Source organism: Cajanus cajan, chromosome 2, assembly GCF_000230855.2.
Source record: "Cajanus cajan strain Asha chromosome 2, NIPB_CcT2T_4, whole genome shotgun sequence".
In the NCBI taxonomy this organism is placed as follows: domain Eukaryota; kingdom Viridiplantae; phylum Streptophyta; class Magnoliopsida; order Fabales; family Fabaceae; genus Cajanus; species Cajanus cajan.
In genome coordinates, this window is record NC_138518.1 from 9,276,117 (window position 1) to 9,298,073 (window position 21,957).

Consider the following 21,957-nt stretch of genomic DNA (forward strand, 5'->3'; position numbering starts at 1 on the left):
CTGTGCCCAACCATTTGTTCTTGATGGTATTACTAGTATTATTATGGCCTAAACCTGTATTTAGTCCCTTATGTAAATTTGTTTTTTGTTTCTCAAATTTAAAATTGATTTTTTTAGTCCATGCTGGTAGTGTATTTGTCAAATAAATCTCATATACTATTGAATTTGTTGCACAATATTAACTTATCAATATCTGTATTAGTGAAAACATTATGTTAAACTCAATTGACACTCTATAACCATCTCAATCTGTCATGTTGGTAATGTTTCTAGTTGTCCTAAAACATGATTTTTTGATATTACAGAGACTAAAAAGATCAATTTTAAATTTAAAAGACTAAAAATGTATTTAAGCCTAATAATATTTTCTCTAATTTCCTTTTTGTTTTTTTTCTTTAATAATTATCTATTTGTAATGAGCATCATTTTTTATAGATTAATGTAATATTTGCGATGAAATGCAGCTTCATTAGTTGATAAAATGACTCGATGTTCTGAATAATTGTAAATGTAGATGATGATGTAAACAATTTGAAAGTTAGAACGCAGTACGTGGCATTGTTTGATAACATAATCCACCGATTGAGATTTCCCAAATTCTTGGAGACTATGTCACAAAGGCTTGATGAAGAAGTCAGCTTGATCTGATCCTTATGTTTCTCATTTCAAGCTTTTTGATTTATGTATGGCTTAAAATGCTAAGAGCGTTTTCCACTTGGTTTTGCAGTGTGCGGAGCTTCTTGATGGATTACTTCGTGATGGCAGGCTTACCCTAAAACAAATGGTTGACAGAGCAAGTCAAGGAAAAGGTTGGTTAGTTATGATGCGTGATACATATTAAATATTGTTTTTCCAGTACGGATTAGTTTAATTTTGAAAAATGGTTTGTTTTACACAAATTGACAAATATTATTTTTAAGACTTGTGCAACATACCAACTAAATCATATGTGATTTAATCATAATTTATTTGTGGTTTAATCATAATTTTTGGAGTGGGTTAAGGTACATGTATTAGTTGTGGTTTGCTTTGGGTTGGGTTATAGGAATGGTACAACATACACAACTTAGCTAAATTTGTGGTACATAAGGAAAGGAGTTAGTTAGTTTTAATTGGAGGTAATGATATGATACAGTCAAAGAATTGTCGAGTCTTTCTAAATTATGTTAAAGGGAAACATATTACTGGACCTATACTTCAGCAATACACTCAATTTAATCTAACATATAATTGGCTATAATTAATATGTTGAAAGTACTGTATTTAAATGTATTTAAATGCATGGTTGAGCTCATCTATATGCCAAAAATCATGAATCCTTTCAAATTAGTCTATCTCAACTCATGTACTTTTTCTTTCAGAAAATGCTGTGGATTCTAAAGTTGTACGAGAGTTACTCTGTAAACTTTTGTCAGCTCGATTTGTTGAACGCTGCCCTATCCCTGAGCCGGTTGTTTCTACTTTATTTAAAGAAACTACAATTAGGAAGCGGGGGTGCCAAGTCTGACAAGGTAATTAATTGTTCACTCAGGTCAATTTCTTTAGGTAGTTGGATAACTTGGATCATCTTTCATTAATGTTTTGGGTTAAGATGCATTTGGTGTCTATTCTAGTGTAAAGCACAAGATAATTTCTAATGGGGTTTCACTAACAACTATTTTGAGTGACTGTGAAGCTTTGTTCCTTTGGTTATCTCTTCTTTTTTAAATTTTTAGGATTCCTTATCCTCCTTCACTTCATAATTTTCACTTCATCTTATTATATTTATCCATCATATTACTATTATTGCTACTACTACTATTATTATTATTTATTTATTTATATTGAGATTAACTTGGCCTTCTGCTTATTCTTTTTTTGACTTATGAGCAAGGCATTGCCCCTGCTATTTACTAATCATCCAAGTTTGAGATCAATTTGATGGTAACATCAAATAGAAAGGAAGTTAGGTTAAGATAATGTCAGCAGTGAGATTACTTTACTGGTTAATTATTGAATTCTGAATTTGTAAATACCCTTCAGTTATTGCTTCTGATTACAGTCAAAAAAGTGCTAGAAAGTGGACAATTGATGATCATTCAATGTTATCATTGTTATTAAAGTTGAAGTGTTCACTTCTATAACCTGGATATGGATTTTCTCAACACACTTTCTTTTGATAATATGTACCTTATAGATATTTGTAGCTCCAAAGACATTAGAACAATGTGTTCTAGAAGCGGCAGTGCCTAGGGATGCAATTAGATTTTCACTCACTGCAGATATGGGATTGAATGTTGATGAAGAAAAACATTCAGATGATGCCCAAATGAATAGTGTTGAAGAAAATGTTGGTAAGACTCATTTGATCAGATCAATTTAGTAGTTTTCAGTTAACAAAATCTTTCATGCAAGTATAAGTTTTTGAAGTTGGATACAAAATTTGGTGCAGCAGAAGAGGAACAAATTCTTTGGCGTGCAAATTTTGAGGAGTTTATACGTCATCTTAGGCATAAGGTTGATTTTATATTAAATTTCTTACCTGAATATTATGCTATTATTACTCAGTCTACTTTCTTTTTCCTTTGAATTTTTACATTTCTTAGTACATATTCTTTTTTATTTAACTAACTGAGAAAGGGAATTGAACTTTAGAGTCGTAAAAGCTTACTACATGGCCAATGATAGTTGGAATTGATTGAAATCACACATATTACTTATTGATTGAAAATGTACGTTATCACTGATTAGATGTGCACATAGATGAAATATTCCAATAAATAATAATGTGTAATTCAGTATAAATTAAAATTATGACCCCTATTCTCTGGGTGAACATTTAAATAAATATATTATAATTATGTTGACAGTGTTAGGCTTAGCTTCTTGAGCAGGTTCATAATAAATGAGTTCATACCTGAGAGATTACATCACTGGATCATAATGTAGTGCTTCCTGTAAAGCAGTTTGTCACTTACTTTTCCTTGTTGATGCTACTATATTTTATTTTGCTTGTGTGACAAATGTGGCAACAGGGATTGTACTACTGTCTTTGTGCTCTTTGGTTTTCTTTTAAATCATATTAGTAAAAGATGGTAAAATTTTCATGGTTGTCCCATTTATAAGCTATCGTGTTTAATTGATTCAGATGATTTTTTGGTCTTTTGTTGGGATGTTATTATTTGAAGCTTAGACTTAAATATTCTATTCATATTCTAGGTATTGATTGAGAATGTTAGAACTCAACATGATGATGGAACTGCTGTTGTCTTACGTGCAGTATTGGAGGCAACAAAAACTGTAGAGAAAAAAGTGAAAATGCAGAATTCAGGTGAACCCCATTCCTTGCTTTATGAATTTGGAAACTCTTATTAAGATGATATACGTATGGGTTAGATATATACACCCACTATCTTAACAAAAAAGGAAAGAAACTAGAGTTCGATCTCAAATTTTTGGGATTTCCAAGTAAAAGATCCTAGTCAAATAGCTTGCTTCTTGGGATACAATTCGTTAAAATATTTCATAAAATAACTAAAGCAGTTTTTCCACGTTCCCCACCTCTAGATGGTGAATAGGCATTCTTCGATACAATATTCTAAAATGCTGGAATGCTCACTCCTTTTGGTAAGTACATGATATCTGTAAGTTGACTTGTTTAGACACACAACATATAAATTAATCTACTCCAATTTTTCTTTGATGAAGTGTCTGTCAACCTTAATGTGCTTTGTTCTATTATCTTTTATTGCAAGACTTCTTGTGGTATAGTCTTATTGGTCCAATCCACACTTGATCCTTAAATCTTTGAGAATGATTTTTAACCAAACTTGTCCACATTCACCTTTGAGCTAATGCTATAAATTTTGCATATGCACTAGATTGTGCTGCCACATTTTATTTTATAGTCCCCCAAGTCCTGAGATTTTCCTAAGAGAAGTGCAATGCCCAGTGGTTAATCTTCTACTATCTCCATTCCTTTTTAATATTCAATTAAGATTGCTATACGCAAACCAAGAAATGTAAGAAGACAATTTTACTTAAGAACCAATAATTAAAGAGGAACATAGGGAAGTATCAATTGGTGACCTAGCAATAGCATAGTCTCCTTTGTCCAATTTCTCATTCTTTGAATAAGCTTCTTTTCTTCTTGATAAACCTTTGTAGAAATCCAAAACTAGTCAAGTCTTTTATTTTGACTGCATTACTTAATAGATACCGACATATTTCTGGTTCATATGATGTATACAGCTCCTTCCCTTGATATGTGTAATATATGATGCTTTGTTAGAATATCAGTTCCTTACCCGTTATTACACTGTTTTGTTGTGGTTTTTTATGGTCTGTATGGATTATAAGTGAAATAATGAGAAGAAAAATAAGAAAGATAGAAGTAAAAGAAATAGATAGAAAAGATGCTCTTTTGGATATATAATAAGAGAAAAAGTGAAGAAATTTCTTCCACAGTAGTCAATAGCGGGCGGAGCGGCAGCTATCGCGACGCTCTGGAGCGGAGCGGGCTGACCCCGCAACCTCGCTGCTGTCGTGTGGCGAATTTGTGTCGCGGCCGGAGCGGCCGCGTCGGTGGCAGAGCGGGGTGGCAAAAATCGCGAAATCAGTGGCGCGATTTCGACATACCCTTCATTAAGGGTAAGTCCATCTTTTCAAATGAGCTTTTTTTGCCCTAATGCTCCCTTCTCCCTCTCGCGGTTTCAGTTCTCGCACTCCTCTCCTCTCTCTCTCGGATTTTGTTTCTTTCTTCTCCGCGATCGTGCGCGCAGTCCTCTATTTCGAACTCCAGCTCCGACGCGCCTCCAGCTTCGACTCACTCCGACTCCGCCTCCAGCTCCGACGTGCCTCCGTCCTCTTAGTTTGTCTTCTGTTCTCCTTCGACTCTTCTCTCTTTTATGCAACATTGGAACATAATTTTATTTTTAATTTTTTTATTAAAATATTTCAGCTAATTTTATTTTTAATTTTTGATTAAATTTAATTCAACAAATTTTATTTTTTATTTTTGATTAAAATTAATTCAGTAATTTTTTTTCAATTTTTGATTAAATTTAATTCAGTTGATTTTATTTTTAATTTCTGATTAAATTTAATTCAAAAAATTTTATTTTTAATTTCTGATTAAATTTAATTCAACAAATTTTATTTTTAATTTTTGATTAAATTTAATTCAGCTGATTTTATTTTTAATTTCTGATTAAATTTAATTCAGAAAATTTTATTTTTAATTTCTGATTAAATTTAATTTAGCTGATTTTATTTTTAATTTTTGATTAAATTTAATTCAGTAAATTTTATTTTTAATTTTTGATTAAATTTAATTCAGCTGATTTTATTTTTAATTTCCATGCATGACTTAGAATCATGTGTCATAGCTCCACAGCTATAACAAGAAAATGAAGTTTGAAGCAGTCAGTAAACATTTGTAAGATAAAATGAGAGTATAAATAAATTCGGAGACAAGAGCAATTATCAAACTTCAGAGATTAGATAAAGTAGTAACTAATTGGCCTCAATAAATTTGAATCATAAACTCCAGCTATTGGCCCTAAACATTCTATATTATGTATTGTTTGAGTACTATGAACTTTTAACTATTAAAAATGTTTAATGCATGAATTTAGAGTTATTTTTTGTTTTTATAGCTTTTATATTATATTATCAATTATTTAATATATATAAATTAATATTAAAATAGCGGTTATCCCGATCCGCGTCATCCCTCTATCCTAGTTTTAGGGTCGACCGCTCCGCTCCGCTATCCGGGATTGACTACTATGATTTCTTCCCACTTGTAAGGATGACTGAAAATATACTAAATAAAAATAAATAAATTTAGCTAAAAAATTTAAAGTTTTTACTATATTATTTTTTCTTAGCTTAAAATTATTTATTCTTTTTATGTTATAATTTGTTTACTTTTCTAGAAAGAGAAACAAAATTATCAAATGCAATAGGTCCCCCTACTTTATGGCAGGGAAATTCTTTAATATGAGACTCATCAGAAAATTCCTATTTCTCTTCTAAAATTTGCAATGAAAATTTGGTATTTTCAATTTATCTCATTCCTCCTCATTTCCTTCCTCTTTATTTACATTCAAACAACCATAGGACTAGAAAATTCCTTATTCAGCATTTTTGGTGAAAGTTGGGTGTGTCCTATTAATAATCAATCCACTCCTAGTTGAAGGCTCCAGTACGGAAAATAGATAGGAATAGGATGATTTTTTATGTCATGAAAAAGGGTAGAGGGAGACCATGAAAGACCTTGGAGAAAAGATATATTGGATTGTGCAGCCAGCTTTTTCCATTGATTCTCTATCTGGTTCTCTGATTTGTTCTTTCCCTAAGAAGGATGCCTTATCCTCCTTTCTCTTTTGCAATTTTTCTGTTGTAATTCATGGGGTTATTGGGTTTGTATTTGTATGAGGAATATATTTTATTCAAGAAGAACATTATTATCTTGTTGTGGGTTTGGTATTCACACATATCTCTCCACATTAATAAGACATTGTCCACTTTGAACTTACATCAGCATGGTTTTACTTTTAATCATCATTCAAAAGGTCTCTTACCAATAGAATAATATAGTATGAGTGTGTTGTATAAACTCTTATTTTTCTTCTTATTCTATTGATGTAAGACTTTGATTATATCTCAACAATAACGAATTTTGTATTTCATCATAAAAGAATTGAAAGACCTCCACCACGACACAACTGTTATCTCCTCATTCTCTCTTGACTTGTACTATATTATCCTATGTTTCAGTTCCCTTGTCACTGGATACAATTACCACGGAGGTGATGAAGATTGATATAGGTCGAACATTTACCATAGATCGTATTAGAGCCTCTCTTAGCCAGTTGGGTTGTTCGGGTTCTTCGATTATTGATGATTCATATAGTATTGGTAAAATTCATATCTAATGATTTAAAAATTCACCATTTTTATTTTTTTATTTGTAAATGTTGTACTACTCCTCCATAGTTCTGGTTTATGATTCCTATAATGATTTGTAATTTAGAACTCTTTTTTATTCCAGATTTGAAGAAAATTATTGAACAGGCTCGAAATGAAGAGGTTATATGATAGATACATCATATATATATATGAGTCAAGTCATGCACTAACAATGTAAAATAGTTTTACATTGTCATTCAATTATAATTCTCTATAAATGTAACTTTGTTGACTTTTACAATAATTACTTTAAAAGTCATACAATTTTGATTTCTTATTGATTGACTGTGTAAAATTTTTTACACTTACGGTGCATGGTCATTAAACCACACACAAACATATACACACACATATTCATATTTTACTAGTGTAGAATTTTCTGGTTTGGTGTTGACTTGTATGTTGCAGGTTGAGTCAATTATGTTGAAAAGGTATGGAAAGGATGCCTACAGAATGTTCAGGCTACTATCAAAGGATAGTAGTTTTCTCGACACAGATAAGGTGATATATTCTGGTCAATGAAGTTGTCAAAAATTAATTTTGCTAATGATTCCATTCTATCTATCAATCTTGGTTCATTGATGTTGGCAATTTGAGATTCTAGTTTAATTAACTTCCGATGCTTTGGGGTTATTGTTCACTGCACTAACCCATGTTGGCAGTTTGAGATTTTAGTCTAATAAACTATTAGTGACATTTTAGTGTATGTTTCATAAAAGTGAAAGTTTAAGCAGTGAAAAAATGACTGGTGTATTTTTTATTTTTGAAAATTTAATAAATGAATGTATAACTTTGTTGGAGATCACACGTCGACTAGGGATAAAACCATAATAGTTTGTAGAAGTGGAGAGTAATCTTTCTCTTACAAGCTAGTTTTGTAAGGTTGAGTTACATTCCAAACTACTTTCTTAAGATGGTATTAGAACATATCAGAGTTTATATTCTAGTGATTATTGATTATTGTTGGATCTATTGTGTCATCCATTATTGGGCGGCTATTGGACCATATACGATTGTCCAGTCTAACAAACTTAACGTTTGAGATGTCTAGTCCTTCATGTGAGGGGTATGTGTTGGATATTCCACATCTTATATAAATAAGATTATAATAGTATATATATATATATGTGAGAAGTAATCTTCACCTTATAAGTTGATTTTTTAAAGTACAACAATTTTTTAAAAATTGTTTGTAACTTGAGTATGACTAATAAGATATGGTGTATTAGAAAACAGAGAAACTTGCGACAAAGAGAAACTGAAGTATGAATTATTATTAAGAGATTGGCAGTTCTCCATGATGCTTCACATGTTCCAAAATCTAATAAAGGAGATTGGTAAACTGATATTTCATGATTACACATTCCTCCATTTTTCTAAAACTAAGAATAAAGGAAGTCAATGGACTCAAATTCTATATGAACGTTATGACCTTTAAGTGCTTTTCTTTTATTTGTAGATAGCAGCATGTACTCTCGTTGAGCCAAAGAAAGCTTCAAAGTTTCTACACCAGTTATGGAATGATAACTACTTGCATAAGGAGGTTGAGCAATCTTATCAATATTTACAGACACTTTAGGAATCAGTTTCTTTGTGTCTTGATATTTAATATTTCCACAACTTAATTGTTCGTGCAGACAGTGACAGGTGTTATGGTCGGCAAGCCATCAAATATTTTTTTGTGGAAAGTTAATCAGCCTCTGCTTTGGATAAATGTACTGGACGAGATGTACCATGCTGCCTTAAATTTGAGCATAAGAATGGCTTATGAACAGGAAAATAATGAAGAGGTTTGTAATATAAGTTTATAAATTGACCTCCATCAAATTAAAATAGGTTTGCAAGATTAGCTTATAATATCTTATGCTTGTTGTGCAATCCTCAATGTGGCAAGGATGTGGTTGTGGTTCCCCTTCCTCTAATGGGGTTTTATATGTATATTGATTTGTCATCATCATTGTATGTTTGTTGGTCTTTAATGTCTTGCAAAGAGAAATGCTAGCAAAATATTCTGTTACACACTCTTTCAAACACATTGCTTGATTAAAATCTATTGGAAAACATAAAATTTAATGGGTCTCATACTGTATTTAATGATTCTCTCTCTTGATTACATTATATTGATTACATTTGCTGCCTTGAGTTTCATTATCTGTGGACTGTTGCATATTAAAATGTTATTGCTAATTGTTTCAGCTTTTAAATGTTCCTAAAGACAAGCTAAAGGAGCCAGGACCACTGCAGAAGAAATACAAACGGTTACAAAATGTCTGGTTGCTCCTAGGATCATCATTGATGAAACTCGATGATGCTCTCATGCTTTTCCATGACTTCTGAAAACGAACTTTGCGACTTTAATTTAGATTACATTTTTATTATTAGATGAGGAATTAGTATTTTATCATATGCTTGTTAAGAATTGAAAAATAGTTATGTTCTAATTTCAAATATTATTTTATTTAAAGGTGGCAAAATGGGTTCAATCAATGTTCTAGTTTTTTTTGTTTTTTTTTCAATTTTAAGTTAGTATCCTTCGAACTAAAAGCATAAATACGATTTTAATCACTTAATTTAAGTCATTTTCTTTTAGTCTCAAATTTGAAGTATTCTTTTATGGCTTAAATATGTTTAAACTACCTCGAATTAGGTTGATTTTCAGATTACTACTTCAAAAAAAAAATTTGTTTAAATTACTTGACTAATATTTTTTTTTCAACTTAGCACCTGACGTTCGTTTCTTCTGTTAAATGATGACGTGGAAAATAGACTGTCACGTCATCGCCCAACGTTGTATGCCATGTCAGCACACAATGGCCACTAATGCATACATATCATTGAATTGGTTTATGAAGTGGTTTGATAATTTAATGATCAAATTGGAGGGTACCTTATTAAACTAGTAAATTTGGTTTGTACTAAAAAATTAAAAAAATAATAATTTAGCTAACATAATTTTCAATAAAAAATGGAAATAAAATTGTATGCCCAGAATACATTAGTAACATGTAACACATAATAGGTGCCTAACCTAATGGTAGAGTAGTGCAAAAAATCCAAATCAATCCGATCTATATGAAAAAATCTTATCCATTTTGAAAAAAAAAATTCAAACCATTTCACTTAAATTTACAAAATTGATTTGGTTATCTGATCCATTTTTATAAAGTAGATCAATTTTTTTTATTTAATTCGATTAAAAAAAATGATGCATTCGAGTTTAAAGTGGATAATCACATTGCAACAAATTGATCCAATTTAAAAAAAATTGATCAATATTTTTAAAAAGCAATTCACTTAGCTGATCCATTTTTATAAAATGAATTGATTCAATTTAGTTTAAATTTTTCAAAAATTCAATCCATGAACACCCTTACCAAATAGTAATTGGACTTTATGTTGAAGGAACCATGGTCGAATCTTACTTCACAACAAAGTGCTTGTTATTAACTTTTATTATTTATAATTTTTTTTGCATATATATATATATATATATAATATTTGTGTACTTTAAATATTGTAACTACAAGAAATACTAGTAACACACTCCTCTTAATATATACTTTTATTTATTAAAATTTATTAAAAACTATAAAATCAAAAAAATTAATCATTAAATAGGATACAGAATCTACCAAATTTTATTATTTTCAATAAAATTCAACCAATCAGTCAAGGATATATCGTTAATATTTATCTTGTTACTATTTAGCTATGTTGGTAAGTGCGTTGTACATAAAATTGGGGGAGCAAGGTTCAAGTACTCCATGTAACAAAATAACAAGTTTTAATTCTTCATTATTTAAAAAAAAAAATAAAGTTCGTGACTCGGATCAGTACCCATTTTTCGTGAAAATTAGACTTGTGTAATTCAATTATCTTCTCTTTGTTTAAATTTTAAGTGATGGATCAAATATTTAATTAATATTTGATTAGTTCGTGAGTGAAGTTGTATAACTTTGTTTGTAAAAATGCATAATGGCTCCTATTTCAAGTGTTGCGTTTGTGGGCTAAGGCTCCTAGGTAAGATGTGAACCAAAGTAGATCATAAGCCAATTTTTGGCCTAACCCCCATCAGTCAAATTAAACAGTCCAGACAAGTTCTGTCTGGGTTTGGATTTGGAACAATTGGCCACTTATGGTTCACCTCATCAGCAATCACTTCAGCAATGTCGTCTCTGTATGTAACTCGTTTTTCTCTCTTCACGGATTTTAATTCAATTCAGTTCATTAACATTCAATTTTTTCATGTGTGTGTAGAAAGTATGCGAAAACCTATTTAACCGTGGACCCCTCACGTTGGATCAGTTGATTCACTACTCGGAACTTACTAAGGAGCAAGTCAAGAACTCTACTCGTTTTGGTTCAACACAACTGTGCCCAACCATTTGTTCCTGATGGTATTACTAGTACTATTATGGCCTAAACCTGTATTTAGTCCCTTATGTAAATTTGTTTTTATTTCTCAAATTTAAAATTGATTTTTTTAGTCCATGCTGGTAGTGTATTTGTCAAATAAATCTCATATACTATTGAATTTGTTGCACAAGATTAACTTATCAATATCTGTATTAGCGAAAACATTATGTTAAATGTTGGTAATGTTTCTAGTTGTCCTAAAACATGATTTTTTGATATTACAGAGACTAAAAAGATCAATTTTAAATCTAAAAGACTAAAAATGTATTTAAGCCTAATAATATTTTCTCTAACTTCCTTTTTTGTATTTTTTTTATAATTATCTATTTTTAATGAGCATCATTTTTGTATAGATTAATGTAATATTTGCGATGTAATGGAGCTTCATTAGTTGATAAAATGACTCGATGTTCTGAATAATTGTAAATGTAGATGATGATGTAAACAATTTGAAAGTTAGAACGCAGTACGTGGCATTGTTTGATAACATAAACCACCGATTGAGATTTCCCAAATTCTTGGAGACTGTGTCGCAAAGGCTTGATGAAGAAGTCAGCTTGATCTGATCCTTATGTTTCTCATTTCAAGCTTTTTGATTTATGTATGGCTTAAAATGCTAAGAGCGTTTTCCACTTGGTTTTGTAGTGTGCGGAGCTTCTTAATGGATTACTTCGTGATGGCAGGCTTACCCTGAAACAAATGGTTGACAGAGCAAGTCAAGGAAAAGGTTGGTTAGTTATGATGCGTGATACATATTAAATATTGTTTTTCCAGTACGGATTAGTTTAATTTTGAAAAATGGTTTGTTTTACACAAATTGACAAATATTATTTTTAAGACTTGTGCAACATACCAACTAAAGCATACGTGATTTAATCATAATTTATTTGTGGTTTAATCATAATTTTTGGAGTGGGTTAAGGTACATGTATTAGTTGTGGTTTGCTTTGGGTTGGGTTATAGGTATGGTACAACATACACAACTTAGCTAAATTTGTGGTACATAAGGAAATGAGTTAGTTAGTGTTAATTGGAGGTAATGATATGATACAGTCAAAGAATTGTCGAGTCTTTCTAAATTATGTTAAAGGGAAACATATTACTCGACCAATACTTCAGCAGTACACTCAATTTAATCTATCATATAATTGGCTATAATTAATATGTTGAAAGTACTGTATTTAAATGCATGGTTGAGCTCATCTATATGCCAAAAATCATGAATCCTTTCAAATTAGTCTATCTCAACTCATGTACTTTTTCTTTCAGAAAATGTTGTGGATTCTAAAGTTGTACGAGAGTTACTCTGTAAACTTTTGACAGCTCGATTTGTTGAACGCTGCCCTATCCCTGAGCCGGTTGTTTCTACTTTATTTAAAGAAACTACAATTAGGAAGCGGGGTGCCAAGTCTGCCAAGGTAATTAATTGTTCACTCAGGTCAATTTCTTTAGGTAGTTGGATAACTTGGATTATCTTTCATTAATGTTTTGGGTTAAGATGCATTTGGTGTCTATTCTGGTGTAAAGCACAAGATAATTTCTAGTGGGGTTTCACTAACAACTATTTTGAGTGACTGTGAAGCTTTGTTCCTTTGGTTATCTCTTCTTTTTTTTTAATTTTTAGGATTCTTTATCCTCCTTCACTTCATAATTTTCACTTCATCTTATTATATTTATCCATCATATTACTATTATTGCTACTACTACTATTATTATTATTTATTTATTTATATTGAGATTAACTTAGCCTTTTGCTTATTCTTTTTTTGACTTATGAGCAAGGCATTGCCCCTGCTATTTACTAATCATCCAAGTTTGAGATCAATTTGATGGTAACATCAAATAAAAAGGAAGTTAGGTTAAGATAATGTCAGCAGTGAGATTACATTACTGGTTAATTATTGAATTCTGAATTTATAAATACCCTTCAATTATTGCTTCTGATTACAGTCAAAAAAGTGCTAGAAAGTGGACAATTGATGATCATTCAATGTTATCATTGTTATTAAAGTTGAAGTGTTCACTTCTATAACCTTGATATGGATTTTCTCAACACACTTTCTTTTGATAATATGTACCTTATAGATATTTGTAGCTCCAAAGACATTAGAACAATGTGTTCTAGAAGCGGCAGTGCCTAGGGATGCAATCAGATTTTCACTCACTGCAGATATGGGATTGAATGTTGATGAAGAAAAAAATTCAGATGATGCCCAAATGAATAGTGTTGAAGAAAATGTTGGTAAGACTCATGTGATCAGATTAATTTAGTAGTTTTCAGTTAACAAAATCTTTCATGCAAGTATAAGTTTTTGAAGTTGGATACAAAATTTGGTGCAGCAGAAGAGGAAAAAATTCTTTGGCGTGCAAATTTTGAGGAGTTTATACGTCATCTTAGGCATAAGGTTGATTTTATATTAAATTTCTTACCTGAATACTATGCTATTATTACTCAGTCTAATTTCTTTTTCCTTTGAATTTTTACATTTCTTAGTACATATTCTTTTTTATTTAACTAACTGAGAAAGGGAATTGAACTTTAGAGTCATAAAAGCTTACTACATGGCCAATGATAGCTAGAATTGATTGAAATCACACAGATTACTTATTGATTGAAAATGTACATTATCACTGATTAAATGTGCACAGAGATGAAATATTCCAATAAATATTAATGTGTAATTCAGTATAAATTAAAATTATGACCCCTATTCTCTTGGTGAACATTTAAATAAATATATTATAATTATGTTGACAGTGTTAGGCTTAGCTTCTTGAGCAAGTTCATAATAAATGAGTTCATAACTGAGAGATTACATCACTGGATCATAATGTAGTGCTTCCTGTAAAGCAGTTTGTCACTTACTTTTCCTTGTTGATGCTACTATATTTTATTTTGCTTGTGTGACAAATGTGGCAACAGGGATTGTACTACTATCTTTGTGCTCTTTGGTTTTCTTTTAAATCATATTAGTAAAAGATGGTAAAATTTTCATGGTTGTCCCATTTATAAGCTATCGTGTTTAATTGATTCAGATGATTTTTTGGTCTTTTGTTGGGATGTTATTATTTGAAGCTTACACTTAAATATTCTATTCATATTCTAGGTATTGATTGAGAATGTTAGAACTCAGCATGATGATGGAATTGCTATTGTCTTACGTGCAGTATTGGAGGCAACAAAAACTGTAGAGAAAAAAGTGAAAATGCAGAATTCAGGTGAACCCCATTCCTTGCTTTATGAATTTGGAAACTCTTATTAAGATGATATACGTATGGGTTAGATATATACACCCACTATCTTAACAAAAAAGGAAAGAAACTAGAGTTCGATCTCAAATTTTTGGGATTTCCAAGTAAAAGATCCTAGTCAAATAGCTTGCTTCTTGGGATACAATTCGTTAAAATATTTCATAAAATAACTAAAGCAGTTTTTCCACGTTCCTCACCTCTAGATGGTGAATAGGCATTCTCCGATACAATATTCTAAAATGCTGGAATGCTCACTCCTTTTGGTAAGTACATGATATCTTTAAGTTGACTTGTTTAGACACACAACATATAAATTAATCTACTCCAATTTTTCTTTGATGAAGTGTCTGTCAACCTTAATGTGCTTTGTTCTATTATCTTTTATTGCAAGACTTCTTGTAGTAAAGTCTCATTGGTCCAATCCACACTTGATCCTCAAATCTTTGAGAATGATTTTTAACCAAACTTGTCCACATTCACCTTGAGCTAATGTTATAAATTCTGCATATGCACTAGATTGTGCTGCCACATTTTATTTTATAGTCCCCCAAGTCCTGAGATTTTCCTACGAGAAGTGCAATGCCCAGTGGTTAATCTTCTACTATCTCCATTCCTTTTTAATATTCAATTAAGATTGCTATACGCAAACCAAGAAATGTAAGAATACAATTTTACTTAAGAACCAATAATTAAAGAGGAACATAGGGAAATATCAATTGGTGACCTAGCAATAGCATAGTCTCCTTTGTCCAATTTCTCATTCTTTGAATAAGCTTCCTTTCTTCTTGATAAACCTTTATAGAAATCCAAAACTAGTCAAGTCTTTTATTTTGACTGCATTACTTAATAGATACCGACATATTTCTAGTTCATATGATGTATACAACTCCTTCCCCTGATATGTGTAATATATGATGCATTGTTAGAATCAGTTCCTTACCCGTTATTACACTGTTTTGTTATGGTTTTTTATGGTCTGTATGGATTATAAGTGAAATAATAAGAAGAGAAATAAGAAAGATAGACGTAAAAGAAATAGATAGAAAAGATGTTATTTTGGATATATAATAAGAGAAAAAGTGAAGAAATTTCTTCCCACTTGTAAAGATGACTGAAAATATACTAAATAAAAATAAATAAATTTAGCTAAAAAATTTAAAGTTTTTACTATATTATTTTTTCTTAACTTAAAATTATTTATTCTTTTTATGTTATAATTTGTTTACTTTTCTAGAAAGAGAAACAAATTTATCAAATGCAACAGGTCCCCCTACTTTATGGCGGGGAGATTCTTTAATATGAGACTCATCAGAAAATTCCTATTTCTCCTCTAAAATTTGCAATGAAAATTTTTTATTTGCAATTTATCTCATTCCTCCTCATTTCCTTCCTCTTTATTTACATTCAAACAACCATAGGACTAGAGAATTCCTTATTCAACATTTTTGGTGAAAGTTGGGTGTGTCCTATTAATAATCAATCCACTCCTAGTTGAAGGCTCCAGTACGGAAAATAGGTAGGAATAGGATGGTTTTTTATGTCATGAAAAAAGGTAGAGGGAGACCATGAAAGACCTTAGAGTAAAGATATATTGGATTGTGCAGCCAGCTTGTTCCATTGATTCTCTATCTGGTTGTCTGATTTGTTCTTTCCCTAAGAAGGATGCCTTATCCTCCTTTCTCTTTTGCAATTTTTCTGTTGTAATTCATGGGTTATTGGGTTTGTATTTGTATGAGGAATATATTTTATTCAAGACGAACATTATTATCTTGTTGTGGGTTTGGTATTCACACATATCTCTCCACATTAAGAAGACATTGTCCACTTTGAACTTACATCAGCATGGTTTTACTTTTAATCATCATTCAAAAGGTCTCTTACCAATAAAATAATATAGTATGAGTGTGTTGTATAAACTCTTATTTTTCTTCTTATTCTATTGATGTAAGACTTTGATTATATCTCAACAATAATGAATTTTGTATTTCATCATAAAAGAATTGAAAGACCTCCACCACGACACAACTGTTATCTCATCATTCTCTCTTGACTTGTACTATATTATCTTATGTTTCAGTTCCCTTGTCACTGGATAGAATTACCACGGAGGTGATGAAGACTGATATAGGTCGAACATTTACCATAGATCGTATTAGAGCCTCTCTTAGCCAGTTAGGTTGTTCGGGTTCTTCGATTATTGATGATTCATATAGTATTGGTAAAATTCATATCTATTCTTATGATTTAAAAATTCACCAGTTTTATTTTTTTATTTGTAAATGTTGTACTACTCCTCCATAGTTCTGGTTTATGATTCCTATAATGGTTTGTAATTTAGAACTCTTTTTTATTCCAGATTTGAAGAAAATTATTGAACAGGCTCGAAATGAAGAGGTTATATGATAGATACATCATATATATATGAGTCAAGTCATGCACTAACAGTGTAAAATAGTTTTACATTGTCATCCAATTATAATTCTCTATAAATGTAACTTTGTTGACTTTTACAATAATTACTTTAAAAGTCGTACAATTTTGATTTCTTATTGGTTGACTGTGTAAAATTTTTTACACTTACGTTGCATGGTCATTAAACCACACACAAACATATACACACACATATTCATATTTTACTAGTGTAGAATTTTCTGGTTTGGTGTTGACTTGTATGTTGCAAGTTGAGTCAATTATGTTGAAAAGGTATGGAAAGGATGCCTACAGAATGTTCAGGCTACTGACAAAAGGATAATAGTTTTCTCGACACAGATAAGGTGATATATTCTGGTTAATGAAGTTGTCAAAAATTAGTTTTGCTAATGATTCCATTCTATCTATCAATCTTGGTTCATTGATGTTGGCAATTTGAGATTCTAGTTTAATTAACTTCCGATGCTTTGGGGTTATTGTTCACTGCACTAAACCCATGTTGGTACTTTGAGATTCTAGTCTAATAAACTATTAGTGACATTTTAGTGTACGTTTCATAAAAGTGAAATTTTAAGTAGTGAAAAATGGACTGGTGTATTTTTTATTTTTGAAAATTTAAGAAATGAATGTATAACTTTGTTGGAGATCACACGTCGACTAGAGATAAAACCATAATAGTTTGTATAAGTGGAGAGTAATCTTCCTCTTACAAGCTAGTTTTGTAAGGTTGAGTTACATTCCAACTACTTTCTTAAGATGGTATTAGAACATATCAGAGTTTATATTCTAATGATTATTGATTATTTTTGGGCGGCTATTGGACCATATACGATTGTCCAGTCTAACAAACTTGACATTTGAGATGTCTAGTCCTTCATATGAGGGGTATGTGTTGGATATTCCACATCTTATATAAATAAGATTATAATAGTATATATATATATATGTGTGTGAGAAGTAATCTTCACCTTAGAAGTTGATTTTTTAAGGTACAACAATTTTTTTAAAAATTGTTTGCAACTTGAGTATGACTAATAAGATATGGTGTATTAGAAAACAGAGAAACATGCGACAAAGAGAAACTGAAGTATGAATTATTATTAAGAGATTGGCAGTTCTCCATGATGCTTCACATGTTCCAAAATCTGATAAAGGAGATTGCTAAACTGATATTTCATGATTACACATTCCTCCATTTTTCTAAAACTAAGAATAAAGGAAGTCAATGGACTCAAATTCTATATGAATGTTATGACCTTTAAGTGCTTCTCTTTTATTTATAGATAACAGCATGTACTCTCGTTGAGCCAAAGAAAGCTTCAAAGTTTCTACACTAGTTATGGAATGATAACTACTTGCATAAGGAGGTTGAGCAATCTTATCAATATTTACAGACACTTTAGGAATCAGTTGATATTTGTGTCTTGATATTTAATATTTCCACAACTTAATTGTTCGTGCAGACAGTGACAGATGTTATGGTCGGCAAGCCATCAAATATTTTTTTGTGGAAAGTTAATCAGCCTTTGCTTTGGATAAATGTACTGGACGATATGTACCATGCTGCCTTAAATTTGAGCATAAGAATGGCTTATGAATAGGAAAATAATGAAGAGGTTTGTAATATAAGTTTATAAATTGACCTCCGTCAAATTAAAATAGGTTTGCAAGATTAGCTTATAATATCTTATGCTTGTTGTGCAATCCTCAATGTGGCAAGGATGTGGTTGTGGTTCCCCTTCCTCTAATGGGGTTTTATATGTATATTGATTTGTCATCATCATTGTATGTTTGTTGGTCTTTAATGTCTTGCAAAGAGAAATGCTAGCAAAATACTCTGTTACACACTCTTTCAAACACACATTGCTTGATTAAAATCTATTGGAAAACATAAAATTTAATGGGTCTCATACTGTATTTAATGATTCTCTCTCTTGATTACATTATATTGATTACATTTGCTGCCTTGAGTTTCATTATCTGTGGACTGTTGCATATTAAAATGTTATTGCTAATTGTTTCAGCTTTTAAATGTTCCTAAAGACAAGCTAAAGGAGCTAGGACCACTGCAGAAGAAATACAAATGGTTGCAAAATGTCTGGTTGCTCCTAGGAGCATCATTGATGAAACTCGATGATGCTCTCATGCTTTTCCATGACTTTTGAAAACGAACGTTGCGACTTTAATTTAGATTACATTTTTAATATTAGATGAGGAATTAATTAGTATTTTATCATATTCTTGTTAAGAATTGAAAAATAGTTATGTTCTAATTTCAAATATTATTTTATTTAAAGGCGGCAAAATGGGTTCAATCAATGTTCTAGTTTTTTTTTTTGTTTTTTTTTCAATTTTAAGTTAGTATCCTTCGAACTAAAAGCGTAAATACGATTTTAATCACTTAATTTAAGTCATTTTCTTTTAGTGTCAAATTTGAAGTATTTTTTTATGGCTTAAATATGTTTAAACTACCTCGAATTAGGTTGATTTTCAGATTACTACTTTAAAAAAAAAATTTGTTTAAATTACCTGACTAATATTTTTTTTTCAAATTAGCACCTGACGTTAGTTTCTTCTGTTAAATGATGACGTGGAAAATGGATTGTCACGTCATCGCCCAACGTTGTATGCCATGTCAGCACACAATGGCCACTAATGCATACATATCATTGAATTGGTTTATGAAGTGGTTTGATGATTTAATTATCAAATTGGAGGGTACCTTATTAAACTAGTAAATTTGGTTTGTACTAAAAAATTAAAAAAAATAATAATTTAGCTAACATAATTTTCGATAAAAAAATGGAAATAAAATTGTATGCGTAGAATACATTAGTAACATGTAACACACAATAGGTGCCTAACCTAATGGTAGAGTAGTGCAAAAAATCCAAATCAATCCGATCTATATGAAAAAATCTTATCCATTTTGAGAAAAAAAAAATTCAAACCATTTCACTTTAATTTACAAAATTGATTTGATTATCTGATCCATTTTTATAAAGTAGATCAATTTTTTTATTTAATTCGATTAAAAAAATGATGCATTCGAGTTTAAAGTAGATAATCACATTGCAACAAATTGATCCAATTTAAAAAAAATTGATCAACATTTTTAAAAAGCAATTCAGTTAGCTGATCCATTTTTATAAAATGGATTGATTCAATTTAGTTTAAATTTTTCAAAAATTCAATCCATGAACACCCTTACCAAATGGTAATTGGACTTTATGTTGAAGGAACCATGGTCGAATCTTATTTCACAACAAAGTGTTTGTTATTAACTTTTATTATTTATAAATTTTTTTTTGCATATATATATATATAATATTTGTGTACTTTAAATATTGTAACTACAAGAAATACTAGTAACACACTCCTCTTAATATATATTTTTATTTATTAAAATTTATTAAAAACTATAAAATCAAAAAAATTAATCATTAAATAGGATACAGAATCTACCAAATTTTATTATTTTCAATAAAATTCAACCAATCAATCAAGGATATATCGTTAATATTTATCTTGTTACTATTTAGCTATGGTGGTAAGTGCGTTGTACATGAAATTGGGGGAGCAAGGTTCAAGTACTCAATGTAACAAAATGGCAAGTTTTAATTCTTCATTATTTAAAAAATAAATAAAGTTCGTGACTCGGATCAGCACCCATTTTTCGTGAAAATTAGACTTGTGTAATTCAATTATCTTCTCTTTGTTTAAATTTTAAGTGATGGATCAAATATTTAATTAATATTTGATTAGTTCATGAGTGTAGTTGTATAACTTTGTTTGTAAAAATGCATAATGGCTCCTATTTCAATTGTTGCGTTTGTGGGCTAAGGCTCCTAGGTAAGATTGAACCAAAGTAGATCATAAGCCAATTTTTGGCCCAACCCCCATCAGTCAAATTAAACAGTCCAGACAAGTTCTGTCTGGGTTTGGATCTGGAACAATTGGCCACTTATAATTATCTTGATGATATATACATTTTTTTATAAGCACGTTTCTTTTTAACAAAAAAAAATTAAAATATCTTTAATAATTTTTTATTCACTAATTTTTTAATTCTATACTTTTAAAATTTAATTTAACACTTTTTTTTCTTCATATATCTTATCTCTCTTTTTTAGTTTTTATGTGCACTTCCTTACTTTTCTCTCCCCCCACTTCCTACTTAAGTATGTAGTTTTAATTCTTTTAGTTTTCACATTATTCTCTTCTCCCTCCCCTCTTTCAATTTCCACATCCATCAAGTCGTAGAACTAGTGCACAACTATGTTGTACGCGTATGTGACTTCCTTGACGATTTTGAAGTTGTTGAGTCAGATACCCATCTTTTCTTCGAATACTTCTTATCTTTTCACTCTTTCAAAAACCTCAAGATTACATTTATTGTTCCGAAAATTAGTTTTTGGAACATTAATTTTAGTATTCCAAAAAGTTTTTTTTGGAAAAGTTAAATTAGTGATCTGGAAAGTATTTTTTAAAATTGTGTTTTTTACATACTTTTAAAAAGTATTTTCATAATTATGTAATACAACACATTTCGAATTGAAACACTTATTTTACTATTCCATAAAAGTATTTTTTGGAATAGTAAGTTTACTATTCTAAAAAGAAATTTTCAAAATTATGTAAAATGAATCACATTTTCGAAAAGTACTTTTTAAAACAATGATTTTACTATTCCGAAAAATGCTTTTCAGAATAATAAAATTAGTGTTTTTTGGAATAGAAAATTTATTATTTTAGAAAGTACTTTTTGAAAGTTTGTTGTATTTTACACAATTTCAAAAAAATCCTTTTGGAATAATAAATTTAATGCTCTGAAAAGTATTTTTTAAAAGTATGTAAAAAATACAATTCGAAAAATACTTCTGGAACACTTATTTCACTTTTTCG

The 21,957-nt window shown here is 30.2% G+C and overlaps 2 protein-coding genes across 2 annotated transcripts; both read left to right on the forward strand.

The window, feature by feature from the left end:
- The first annotated feature begins 2,208 nt into the window (after window positions 1-2,208).
- LOC145954139 (uncharacterized) lies at window positions 2,209-9,441 on the forward strand. Its single transcript, XM_083067894.1, has 9 exons — window positions 2,209-2,333; window positions 2,432-2,496; window positions 3,199-3,310; window positions 6,763-6,903; window positions 7,037-7,074; window positions 7,363-7,455; window positions 8,414-8,497; window positions 8,592-8,744; window positions 9,151-9,441. The coding sequence occupies exons 1-9, from the start codon at window positions 2,264-2,266 to the stop codon at window positions 9,289-9,291; spliced, it is 897 nt and encodes a 298-aa protein (XP_082924020.1). The 5' UTR covers window positions 2,209-2,263; the 3' UTR covers window positions 9,292-9,441.
- Window positions 9,442-11,972: 2,531 nt separating this feature from the next.
- On the forward strand, window positions 11,973-17,072 carry LOC145955241 (uncharacterized). Its single transcript, XM_083069939.1, has 7 exons — window positions 11,973-12,097; window positions 12,640-12,788; window positions 13,456-13,612; window positions 13,711-13,775; window positions 14,478-14,589; window positions 16,700-16,840; window positions 16,979-17,072. The coding sequence occupies exons 1-7, from the start codon at window positions 12,070-12,072 to the stop codon at window positions 17,023-17,025; spliced, it is 699 nt and encodes a 232-aa protein (XP_082926065.1). The 5' UTR covers window positions 11,973-12,069; the 3' UTR covers window positions 17,026-17,072.
- The last annotated feature ends 4,885 nt before the right edge of the window (window positions 17,073-21,957 follow it).

Excerpts from the sequence above, each read along its gene's own strand:
- LOC145954139 (XM_083067894.1), top strand. The coding sequence starts at position 2,264 with ATGGGATTGAATGTTGATGAAGAAAAACATTCAGATGATGCCCAAATG. Across the intron at positions 2,334-2,431 it reads TAGTGTTGAAGAAAATGTTG|CAGAAGAGGAACAAATTCTT; the intron begins GTAAGACTCATT and ends AATTTGGTGCAG. Across the intron at positions 2,497-3,198 it reads TACGTCATCTTAGGCATAAG|GTATTGATTGAGAATGTTAG; the intron begins GTTGATTTTATA and ends TTCATATTCTAG.
- LOC145955241 (XM_083069939.1), top strand. The coding sequence starts at position 12,070 with ATGGTTGACAGAGCAAGTCAAGGAAAAG. Across the intron at positions 13,776-14,477 it reads TACGTCATCTTAGGCATAAG|GTATTGATTGAGAATGTTAG; the intron begins GTTGATTTTATA and ends TTCATATTCTAG. Across the intron at positions 14,590-16,699 it reads AGTGAAAATGCAGAATTCAG|TTCCCTTGTCACTGGATAGA; the intron begins GTGAACCCCATT and ends CTTATGTTTCAG.